The 13,322-nt window shown below is 40.0% G+C and overlaps 1 protein-coding gene across 1 annotated transcript in view; it reads right to left on the bottom strand.

The window, feature by feature from the left end:
* Positions 1 to 13,322, bottom strand: part of LOC146000618 (dipeptidase 1-like) — a 271,792-nt gene that overhangs the window by 10,058 nt on the left and 248,412 nt on the right. The window contains exons 10-11 of the mRNA XM_083138372.1: positions 9,684 to 9,759; positions 6,729 to 6,867 (exon numbers count right to left, since the gene is read on the bottom strand). Coding sequence (XP_082994498.1) covers positions 6,729 to 6,867; positions 9,684 to 9,759 — 215 coding nt within the window. The remainder of the gene's footprint in view (positions 1 to 6,728; positions 6,868 to 9,683; positions 9,760 to 13,322) is intronic.

The raw sequence follows: 13,322 nt of genomic DNA, 5'->3' as shown, positions 1-13,322 counted from the left end.
TCTCCGTTTTTATACATTTAGTCCGTGGGTTCCATCTACTACAAAGAGAACGTATTCAGAATAAAATATAGTTAAGACAGTTGAATGATAACAAATGCAGAAACGTAACTGTTTAAAATAATACAATAATCTAATAATATATTAGAAATAAATATTTTATTTACTAGGCAATGCTGTCACTCCATTTTTGGTTTAATTGGCATGATATATTCAGTATATTTTCACAATACTCTTATGTTAACTTCTGCATGTTTGTCAACATTTGATATGGGAACTACACGTGCTTCAGTTATAGGTAGTGTAGTATAAGACAAAGTCCACGAACTCTTGGTGAATAGTGAACGAAATATGCAACAGAGGGCGTATATTTTGCTGTCAGTGGTCCACCACATTATTTCCAGAAGTGTTCCCCGCAAATTAATATTTTTCATACAGTATTTATATTTATGATACATTTAACTGTGTCTTTATTACATATCCTTGCTATACCCTTACTTTTTGCTGTTGACTGAAGTGTTCATGTATGTTCGCTTCTGACAAATTGCTAAAGAATTTTTATGGCTTCAAACTAGCTAAATATTGAGCATTCTAAATAGTTCATGTGCACACCTGATTACAATAGTGAACAATTCGCTTCTTTTTGTTGAAAGTGTTGTAATAAAACATTTTTAATTTATTTAGTTTGTTTTGAAAATGCAAGCTTGATGTGACGCTAATGGAATGTCAAATTGTTTTTTGAAAAGTAAAGAGTTAACAGATTTTACTGAATGTTAGTGGCATTAGCATGCAATGTTAATTAAACATTGTCCACTATCAAGTGCATTAAGTGTACACTACGTTCCTATTCTTGCGTCTTCAGGTCAACAAATTTATTTTTACCCGTAATGGGGTTTAATCTTGCGATAAACCTGTAATTTTACTTCAAATCAAGTGCGTTATCCAAACGGATCACAGTGGAGTAGTTGATTGGCTTTGGTGTGGAAATTTGTTTGCCTGAAGACGAAACAGAAAAAGTATTGTCTAGAAACGTAGTACTAGAATAAGTGTAGTTAGAAGCACGGGCCAATAGATAATGTCTACTTCAAACAGTATGCTAAAATATTCCCAAAATGCAAGCACTTATCAAATTGGGTCGTTTCAGAGGAAAATTGGATGTTAACAGCTAAGTCAGGTATAAAATCTATTTATAATCAAATGTTTTTGGACACATACGAGAAATTTGTAAATTTTGTCTTCAAATACAGTGCATTCGTTTTGGCTTTGGGCAGAGAAGGCGCGTGAACAACTTCGAACAACTCTTATAACACAGGTTAGTACTCGTTATGCAATGTAAATATAATTGTCTACATGCTAAAGATATGTGCGTAAATAAGCGATTTGTTACGGGACCAGAATGCCTGCGTCATGTGACACATTGTCACGCGCTATCTCGGAACGAAGCCAAAAGGATCGGATTGTAGTGTCAATTTATCGTTTATGATTCACTTGACGTTCAGAAGGGCCACCCAGATGGCGTGGTTGTAAACCTTTCGCCTCTAATGAAGGGGTATACAGTAGAGAAATATAGTCAGTTGGATTTCACTTTAAACCGTGGGTTCGATCCAGATTTCCTGCGCATAAAGTGGATTTGAAACAAAGTTCAACATTCATTTGACAGAAATTAACTCAAGAGGACTAGACACTCTTTAATAATGTGATGAAACATTTGTATTTACAACATAAATATTTTGATTTTTGGATCTCAATGTGTTATATACTACTTGGAGGTCTACATTGCATGCCAATTGTCTCAAACGCTAGGCAATTTGAATATTAAGAAGCATATATTTCGTTTCATCTGCGAGTATTTACAAAATACTAAAAGAACAGTTCGAAATGTCTGTCTACGTAGGTCTTTCATGGAGCATACAATTGGAAATCGTTGACTTTAGTCTTTAGGCATTAGTTTTTTTTATCATTCGCCTCACTAAGTGCCCTTACATTGTCTAAATACTGTGACATATATTTTTACTTCAAGGAAACCTTATGATAACCTTCATATTTGTATTTTTCCCCTCAGATTTTCTCTACTTATATTTTTCTACATTTCTGCCGTTTTTTCATTTTTTGTTCTTTCTCATTTGTATTATTCAATAACTACTATTACTATAATGATTATATTTTTAATTGCAGGATTATCTGTATTCATGTATTATTACTTTATATGTACTTATATTTTCTTATGTGGGTTTAGGTGGTGAACTTCGCCGCCAATTAAAGGAATTATTATTATTATTATTATTATTATTAATATTATTATTATTATTATTGTTGTTACTGTTGTTGTTGTTGTTGTTCACTTCCAATGTCTTTGAAAATATTGCTTGAGAGTTTGTTTATTAATAGGGTTGCTATATTAATCCTTTGCCAATAAAGGGCACGTCCTGAATTAGAATGCAAGAAGCATTTTTTCTACGCGAACACCACATCAGTGTTATATATTTTTTATATATACACATTATGTGAAAAGAATATATAATATGAACTTTCGCAAGATGGCTTGGTAACCGAGCGCGTTAAGTAATCGACTATTGATCTCAACAACGATTTTTCCACAGTTCTAACACCGGCCTAGGCATGGAAGTTCCTTGAGTGTCAATTTTACTTGATTATCTCTCTTCCCCATCGTCGCGATTTGCCAAATGAGACAGACAAGCGACGTAAAACAACAAAAAAACACAAACAAACTTTCACACAACATAACAACAAATTTTGGAATATTCGAGATGGTGCCTGGAATGCGAATTCGACATAATTATTCTACCAGAATAGTTTTTCACTCTATCTGAAGTAACATCAGTAATTGTTCTCTCAGCCCAGAAGTCATCATCAAGCATCATAAATTGCTAAAATTAGTTATTCCGTATTATACATGGAACGTGTAAGTGCTCGACCAATCTATTCCAGCTTACGATATCCTTCTTACAAATGAGGCTATTACCTCGCACTGTTACATGATGACGTCAAGTGGCATTACTCATACTCATACATTACTCATACATCGGAGAAACGGAAGTTCCTAATATATTACGATGTGTTCCATGTGTGCAAGTGTAACATCTTTTCTATGCCCTGTTGTAAAATATAATTCTTAATAAAGTTTTTATGTAACACTTATGTGAACTTTATACTTTTACTGGACCTACAACTCAATTGATTGCTTTAGTTTATATTCTTCGCTTTTCGTCTACTTTTCGGTAATAGCGAAGATGAGGATGAGTGATGATATCACTAAATTGATGAAGGGACATTCACAAAGAACACCCATGCCCAGCCCGTGATTCAAACCCGGACACCTGGCGTTGTAGTAAGGTGTGCTAACTACTCCGCCAAGGAGGCTGACTGACTTACAACTCAAATTTCAGTGCGAATCACAAAAGGCTCTGGTAGTATTTTTTTCAAGTTTGTTATCGTCTTCAAATATTTGAATACTCCCATAAGTATCTTCTGATATTTTAATGTACTGTACTATTTTTCTTTAGCATGTTATGATTTTTTTTCAGGAATCATAAAATTCAATCAATAAAGCACGAAGAAAAAAAGTGAAAATATAATCCAACTAATTTACTACTTCTGAAATTGAAGGTAGCGTGCAGCACGCGAATCTGAAAAAGGGAAAGGTCTTTCCGATTTCTCTAAAGCTGGACAGCAATAGCATAAACGGTTGAAGACAGATTACAGCAGTCTCATGCGGTGCAGAAAACAGGGGAATTGCTTTCTCAGGATATTCTCTGCAGAACCGACAGTAGAACAAACTCGACCCTGTGGTTTCAATATGATTTATGTTTGTCTTTTGCTCATTTTTCGTCGATTTCTACCTCTTAGGTTAACCGTTTCACTGAAGATCATTCTCTGCAGGGGTGTAACATGTCTGGCAAGTTGTGAACGGTTACCGGGCAATATTCAAGAACAATGAAAGGAGCTGTGTGAATCGTTACCTTGGTCACGGCTGTGGCCGAAGCGGGGAGATTTCCAATTGGGATATTGATTAATTGATTCATTCATCATAGATAAGTTCTATTTTGAAATTTTTATTATTACTAACATATTTTTTGCCACCCTATTTCCTTGCTTGCAACGAATGTAGTAGAATAAACTGGGGTAATCCCAGACACAGAAGTAATGGCGAATAACAGGTTTTCTGCTTTGCTTTTTCATAAGAGTGATCCAATTGGTTCACCACGTAGCGCCTGTTACGAACAATGCGTGAAGCTCCTAGCGGCGTCATTATTCTGTGGGACATCTCTCATGGCGGTGCCTTCATCTTTCGTCACATGCACTTGGTCATGACACTTGTCTGTGCAAGGTGGGTACCGAGCCTGCCAATGTCCCCCCCCCTAATATTTGGGCAAGGAAAATATGGAAGGTGTGCCACACCCTCCATATAACTCGAACCTTGCTCCGTGAAAATTCGTTTTATCCTCACCTGAAACTGGAGCTAAAAGTTGACCGTTTTGTTTTGCCTGGAGATGCCAAGAAGATAGGGGAATTTAACTTTAATATGAACTCATCCGAAATTAAACATGGCACAACCCTTATATTCAAGGGCTGGAGAATAAGTCATGGCAATTATATTTTTCTCAAATGTAAACGTTGGTACCACAATATGATCATATGTGCCGGAGATCATTACACCCGTAGGATGTGGACACGGCATTAGAGGGAATTGAGATGAGCGGTTATTGTGCAGAGGCAGTGTTAATTCATTGTTTGGTAAAACGTCGTGCTACGCCGTATACAGCATGCATTAAAATAGCCGTTCATTGGGTGTAAAATGCCAGAGAATACCACAGGAAGCTGGTGGAAACTGTAGCGAATAGTGCCCTATAGTAGTATGCGCCTCTTTTGTTCCTGTAAATGTTGTGGCCGTACAAGCTAGCTCTTTCCCCCCTGGGCCGCTGGGTTGAAGCCGAACAATAGGCGTTGGGGACAAAGCCGTCCAGGGTCCGATGGCCGGCTGTACCTGCACGGTACACATAAACAAATAGAACATATTATTGAGATGGGGAAAAAGATGGGGTTGCATATGAAATTATAGCCATTTCATTGATGGACTGTGATATGTGAATATGTACTATGTTAAGAATCTCTACATGATAATGAGAATTGCAATTTCAATTCCGGTCACACTTACACCGATGTCCTGGCGCTGTGTATTGATGTATCCATTGCCTGTCCTTAGGGAGCCTGGTTGTCCCTACTGTCCGTGGTGTCAATCACACTGCTCTCCGGTGACGATTCCTACATATAGGGTATATCAGGCAGCGGAAACACACGTCACAGTTCGCATCTGTCTTCTGTACACTGACCTGTTACATATATACTTTTATATGTAAAAAATATATAGTTTATCTTGTGACGAAAACTATCCAGTTCATCTTAACTCAAATGTTATGTGCAATACTCTTGGCACTGACGGACACTGGCTTCTTAACGCAGACTCTTCATGACACCGACTTTTCTGTACTATTCCTAGACACAGATTTGTCACCGTAAATTCTAAACACAGACTTGTCACCTGAATTCTCAACACCGACTCTTCTGTCTAGCTTATAGACGCACACTGAACCGCCAAAATTCACCGTTGGGTTAGGGTTTTTTGTCCATGTCCAGTTTCTATTGGCTGGCGTGGAGGAGGGGGTTGGTTTCAGGGAAGAATGGAAATATTTCTGGGCTTCTGGGAGAGAAAGCGTAAATATAGCCGTCGCCTTTTGTGGGTAAGGCAAATGACCTTTGCTTGGCTTCTCTGAAACTGACGGGGATTTGGAGACGTGCTGAATGTTCGATAATAATAATAAATGTAGAAGAAAAATGATTTATGTGTATATTGATAATAGTGTGTACGAATGGAAATACGAGTACAAAGTCCAATGCTTTCAGACTTGTAAACACATGTGGCACGATGCTACCTTTAAGGATTTTTGTTTGTTTCCCTACCCTATACCTGGTACACACGTTCATGCATTCCACAATACTATACACTACCCGATTACACCACCAAAAGTCCGGGGTTGGAGTCACGGCCTGGGCATAGGTGTTCTTTGCGAGTGTGCATTCATCAGTTTCGTATGGTAACTATCAATCATCCTCATCGTCGCTACTAGCCAACAGTGACAGGAAAGCAACGTGATTCAGTTCAAATATAATATAACATATGATAGAGAGAGGAGAGATTAGATTTAGAAAATAATTGTGGATGGCAAGTCACTAAATTCTCCCGCTCCCCTTGAAGAAAAATTCCATACCTCTGTCTTTGGGTAAATGTATTATTGGTTAAACGAGTTATGTTAAAGCCATCAAATATCTAGTTAAATTACGTCAAGCAATGTTAGTCTACTATGAAGATAACCGCAGTTTAAATAAACGGTATAATTTCGGTAAACTGAGGCTTAATGTTGTGAAATCAACTACGTCTGTCAAATGCATCTAAGTTCTCTTCCGAAAACCCTTGACTTTCGGCTTGAATTCCTGGGTGTAAAATAAAATGGGCAAGACTCGTGCAGAGAAATAAGATATCGATGCATATTTAATAGAGTCTACGACTGTGCAGTATAGTTTTCCATTGCACACCATGAGGCCATTGTTTCAAAATCGTTGTGGTATGATATCTACGAATGAGATCTCCTAATCTTAGTCCACTTCCAGAGCCTGCTGGAGAAAAGCAGTGAGAACAACAGAGCTCAACTTACCCTCTCAACGTCCCTGAACACCCTGATGAGATTTCGACCAGCGAGCTTCTCGACGTCCTTCTCCGTCCACCGACTGCTGCCCAGCAACTCTGCCAGGAGATAAGGATACCGCGATACATCCTCAAGTCCTTGTGGAGTTCTGCAAAGAGATTGGGGAAACGCATAAGTCTTGCTAAATAGCTCAAGAGCATGCTGCGTTTGGGATCGAACCAAGAACCTTTAGATTGAATTGGGTGATGTAGTTACTTCCCATTCATCTCTCAGATGGTTATCACTCGCTTGGCCTGAATGTGATAAATGCAAGAGGTTACATTTAAAGGAATGGCGATAGAAATTAACTGAGGTTAGATATGGGTTTTATACTCTCCATGACTGAACCGATATGGATTGGTTTAGAAAAGGATATTACTTGCCCTACAAATAGATGAAGATTGTCCTCTCAAATGGCACTTGTCTGACCTCCCTGTCAGACATCGATTCAATCACACACCATCGTCCAATAATCGTTCTCCACTTTGCTTCTCTCTCACAATCCGCAGTCCTTACTCTCTCTCGTATTCTCGCCAACTGATCACACCTCCTGACAATTCCAACACTCACGCCACATGCGCCTTCCAAGTCAATCACCCGACCTTTGTCTGATTACTTATTCAGCATTCCTATCTCTGCTACCTGCTATGCTAAGACTTTATACTTCTTACCCAATACCTTGGGTACGATACGGTGCCATATTGTTCTCTGTCCTTTGATGTACATGCAAATGCAAACATATTACGAGGGTGAGTGAAAGAGTTATTTCACAGTATGAAAATGATAGCGCATAGAATGTGAAGGACATTTCTTGTATATAATAAATGGACACTATCAAAACTATCACCAAGTCTGTTCAAACATTTGTCATAGCGTGACACCAGTTTCTCTGCACCTTCTTTGAAGAAATCCAGTCAAACGTTTGATAACCATAATTTCATGGCAGATTAAACTTCCTGATATCGCCACTTCGCAAGTTCTTCTTTCATGGACCCAAACACACGGAAATCGCAGGGCGTGAGGTCTAGACTATGAATTAGTTCATTAACATGTTCAATAGTGTCCATCGTCTTAGCAGTTGACAGCTTTTTCCTGGTAGTAGTTCTCAATGTCCGTACGAACATTCTCGAACTACACAAACCATTTTATGATCGCCTTGCGTGAAATTGATTTATCATGGTACACTTCATGCAATTGACGATGAAGTGGGGTTACAGCTTCTTGCCCACAAAGAACTAGTAAATGTATACACTTACAGTTTGGACAACACTTCCAACTGACCTGACATGCTCAAAGTGATTATATCCAATCCTTAATAGCCAAGGCGCAAGAGAACCGTGAGCAGTGTTCACAGCCACTTTCATCAAAATGTATCTTCCCGACAAAATGTCATGAATAAGTGCAACTTATTTTTTGACCGTACCTCGTACATACAAATACAATGCCACGAAATTTCACAATGGTATTAGGATCAAAAATTCAAAGGATTAAGGTGTGTTCAATAAATATAGAGAATACCACTTCATTAACATATAATTAGTTCAATCTGAAACTACATTTTCTGAATATGCGCAACAATATTATCTACAAATAGCATGCGATGTTAATTCTTAATTGGGCATTATCCACTGTTTATCTTTTTACCTAGTGCGTTACGTAACAAGAGAGCAACGCTTCGCATCTTTTCAAGTGAACAATTTTTTTAATGTTTGTGGTGGGATCGACGAACCTGTGACTTTTACAACAAACTACTCAAATGTTCTTCCCACCGGTAAAATAAATTTGTTTTTGTACTCTGCATTTCTTGAGCTGCATAGCGCATTCAGTTTAAAATTGTCTAGACAGGGATCCTAAGCTCATTTCGTACAGAGGCTTATTTTCTATTCTGTAATAATTAAATTTTTGTTTGTGCTTTCTTAATCGATAAACTGAGTGCGATTGGAAAATAAATATTCAACTTAAACAATGTTGTGCCAATCGTTGTGCACACTGGACTCCATATTGACACTAAAGTGGAATGTAAAACAAATGAATTAGTCAAAATAGAGCCTAATATTTTACTCTCCAATCCTCATATGTAAAAACAAATAAATAACCCGTGGCGGAACACCCCGTGAAGGCCAGGGCCTTCCCTAACGACTGCCGGGTTCACTCCCATTTCTGGCGGGAGATCAACCAATCAGTAAAGGGTGACGTGTGGTCAGTACTACGAACCACCAGTCTTTGTTTTACGTTTCCATGACCAGTTTACGCTACTTCTTCGTAGCTTCCCAAGTTCCTCACAACGGTGGGTGACCTATGGTCCCGTACGCAGGCCGAAATCTCAGGAGAAAGGTTGCTACGCTCTTCTCAGAAGACGAACCTGCGGGCGTTCCGTAGCCGGAGCCCAAAGCATGACGTCAAACCACACGGCCACAGTCTTGGACTCAGCAGAAATGATAGGGACATTAAAATAAAACTAAAAGTGTATACTCTGTGCCGACGATGTCTGGAGCAAGCTAACGAAAGCAAGTCACTGAGCAAGTAGTGACGCGATACGGCTCCGTCAAGGAACACGTGAGAGGAAACGGTATTGCGTTGAGGTGGAAAGCGCTTGCAGTTACCAACCTTCCCAGCAGCGTGTACCGCTTCGCTCTGCCCACTCGACCCCCCCCCCCCCCAATTCTCTGCAGCTATGCGTGGCCTTGCTCCACAGATTCCTGGGATAGAGTATAAGTCAACATTACGCACAGATATGCTACTCGGGACTGGACGTGCAGTTTAAATTGAGATCAAAACCACTGCGGAAAGTGCCACCACGAGGAATCGAACCAGGGACTCCTACTACCACTACTGCCTTGCACATAATAATAATTATACACTGTGAACTTACAACAAATATTATTATTATCTTTTTGAGAAAGTGCATTAAAATAATATACTTACAAGTTGATCCCATCATATCCGGCTCCGATGCCAACGTGATCCACCCCCGCAACCTCTCTAATGTGATTGATGTGAGCTGAAAGAGAAAACAGGAAAAGATATAAGTGAATGACGAATGGTCTGTTAGAAAATATCATAGTACATCCACATCAGCATATCCGCAGAAATAGTGGATCGAAATGAAATATCTCTTTGAGAACAAAAGACAAGGCCGATCAATTGTCTCCCGAGAAGAAGTTTAAATTAAGCAAGCAAGTGCCTCATCTTATCGGCAGCTCCAATTCTCCATTGATTGATTGAGTTCGTAAGACAGCACTGCACTTCCGTGATGAAAAATGCTACATTGATTTCCTATTCAAGACTTGTAAGGTGGAAAACATGCAAATTTAGAAAGGAATTCTTGAATCTCGGTGATATTTTTCCGGTTTGTAAACCAAATTAGTTGCAAAAGAAACTCAACTTGCTGTAAAGTTTAGCAACATGAATCTTGCTGGCGAGTCTCAGAATAAATTGAAAGGTCCAAGTGTGATCTGGAACAAAGTTAGATGAACTTACCACGAAGCATAAATATGTAATTGTATTTTTTGTTTTCCTGCATCGTTTATACATATTTTGTAGAAGTAGCAGTGTTGTAGATCACGATTAATTGAGGAAAGGAGGCAACATTAACGATTCTAACTAACGACCTCCAGTTTGACATGACACTAATCTATGAACCTTGTAAATCTAACAATGTCCGATGCTTGAAGAATAAACAGTACGCCTACGGGCTATTAGATTGATTGATTTGCCTAATTTTACGTCGCTTTTTGTGCCACTTTTGGCTAATAAAGAAGATGGGGATGAGTGACATTATGATGAAAATTGATGAAGGGACACTTCACAAACACCCACGCCCAGGCCAGGATTCGAACCTGAGACCCTTGGACGGTCTATTAGACATAGAGCATATTAGGCGCATCCAGAAAGTAAGTTTCCCACTCGTCCGCAGGGGCCAGGCCATGAGTATTGAAACTTGTTTTGCGCATGTGTGAGATGCACATGTCCTGGCTAGAGAATGTCCTACAAGACGCCTCCAGAAAGTCCTCGGTAGCGTCGCGGCAGCAATGAAACATGGCGGCTCTTATCCAATCTCCCACCGCGTGTGAGGTTCGTTCGGTGATCAAGTTCTTGAACGCACAAAACATACAGCCGATCGAAATTCATCGTCAGGTGTGCCAGGTGTATAGGCCAGACGTCATGAGCAAGCAGATGGTGCGTCGTTGGTGCAGGACATTTACTGAAGGCCGGCCAAATGTGCATGACGACAAGCGCAGTGGGCAGCCATCGGCCGTTATGGACGAGCTTGTGGGGCAGGCGCAACAGCGCATATTGGAGGATCGTTGCGTCACGATCACGGAACTCAGAATTCATTTCCCGCAGATTTCTCGGTAGTAGTTATGCACCCGCGTACAGTCCGATAAATCAATTGATTGGAAAAGATCGATCAAAGATCAATTGATGACCAAGCAGTGTGGGCAAGCAAGGGTGGTGGTTTTGAGTGATGACGTCATGAAATGGGTGGGTTTTATTTTGTGAGGAAGGATTTGATTGGTGTGACGTCATTGAATGGGTTGTGATTAATTTGTGAGGAGTGTTTTGATTGGTGGAGGAGGAAAAGTCGGTGGGGGAATTGATAAGATGGTTTCCTGTTGTTAATGATGAGGTGACGGTTTTCTGGGAATGTTGATATGGGTTGGGGTTTCCTGTTGAGGAGGTGATTACGGTTGGATTTCTGGGAATGGTGATATGGGTTTCCGGTTGGGGGGCGTAAATGACTGTTGAAGTTGATAAGCGTCGACGGTTGAGAAGATAAAGGAGTTGGAAAGGAAATGTGTTGGGATGTTGAAGCGATATGGAGAGATTGTGGAACACGTGTTGGGACATGTCGGGTGTTTCTTGGAATGGGCGTGTAGAAGTTTGTGGGAACATTGATAAGGTATGACTGTGTGCAGGATACGTTAGTAGGCGGCGGAATGGAAAAGAAGTAGATAAGAGATAAGGGGTTGGCGTTTGTTAATTGGGGGGAGGGGTAAATATGTGTCATAAGAGCGGATGTGCCTAATTGGTTTAGGGGCGTTTGTTACGATGTTAGTTCAGATAGATGGTGTTTGTGTAGGAATAAGGAGATAGATAAGAGAGGACAGGCTTGAACATGTTTTGGTGGGCGTTGTGTTTGATATAGTGGGTTTGAGTGTTAATTGGGGGGAGGGGTGGACTATGTGTTATAAGAGCGGTGCGGTTGGGACTGTAAATGCAAAGATAGAGAAAATGTGATACTGTTTTGTTTGCTGGATGGAGAACGGAAGGAAAGAAAAGAAAAAAGTACGTTTCTCCGAAGAGGTGGATGTGTATGCAATACCGGGGGAGGAGGATCGACGAGGTACGTGGGCACTCGACGCTCTGCGCGAGAGGATGCGCAAGGAACTTCAGGGAGAAGTTATCAGCGAGGAAGAGGAGGGGTAGGTAGGTATATAAAAAGTTCCGTTGTGTTTGAATTTCACTATTCACCAGACATCTTCAGCTGTGTACATCATTGGAGATAGTTGTTACCGGAGGAAGCGATAGAACAGCTATTCGAAGGTAAGTATGATGGGTTTGGTGTCCTGGGTGTTGACGTTTTTCGGTGGGGTGATTGGAAAATTATCCCCAGCTGTGTCATTAACAGTTTAATCCAGAAGAGGATGACGTTTAACAGTGATCGATGGTGGGGGTCGGCTCCCGGTCCTCTTCTGCTGGGGTGGGATATATATATCCAACAAAATCAATAAGCATTGCAGTCTACTAGAGATACACATAAAAACACAATATGGAACCAGAAAGCCGCTACAACATTGATAACAACATGGATGTCGTTATTCGAGGTACTTTCACCAACACTGAATTGATTTTGAGACATGAAAAAAATTACATTGTCCTAAATAGCGATGAGTACCCATCATGCGTGTACAAATCAGATGCGATCTTCGACACTTACAAGAACAGATTCCCCACACGAGAAGACAGATTCAGATCTATAAACATTATAGGAGAACTTTACTTCACCTTCGAGGGCAGTGGAGAAAACATAAAAGTGGAAATCAGCAACGCCTCCGGAGAAGTCACACTAAATTTTGAACAATGGCGAAAATTTCTCTCTTACCATGAAACCCTCATGGAGGAATTCCAGCGACGACTAAATCGTAATGACTATGTGATTTTCGCTTATTGGTAGTCTACTTTTCGTCTATATAAATCTGATATATTCTTGAAATAGAAGGAGAAACAGGAGGCACCAGTTGGCGCTGCCGATTGGCTCTAGTGTCATTTCGGCGGTACCCAGATATCATAGAAGAGACGGACACCTCAGAAATTGACGAAGAGTGAACGGTGAGAAAGCATATTGTTTTTCTGTATTCCGGAGTAGGGTATAATTTCCGAAACTGAGGGTAAAATAAAAAAAAGATCGATATTTAAAAATAGTAATAAACGTGTACATATATATTTAAAATGAGCTATGAATACAAAGTTAGAAGCCATAGAATATAAAAACAGAAAACTCACCGGAGATTCGGTACTTATACCTGTTGAGCTTCTTCTTCTTCTTCTCCGGAAAGTATC

This window comes from Lepisma saccharinum, chromosome 16 (genome assembly GCF_977018435.1).
Source record: "Lepisma saccharinum chromosome 16, izLepSacc3.1, whole genome shotgun sequence".
Classification (NCBI taxonomy): Eukaryota; Metazoa; Arthropoda; class Insecta; order Zygentoma; family Lepismatidae; genus Lepisma; species Lepisma saccharinum.
This window is presented reverse-complemented; position numbering and strand designations above follow the sequence as displayed.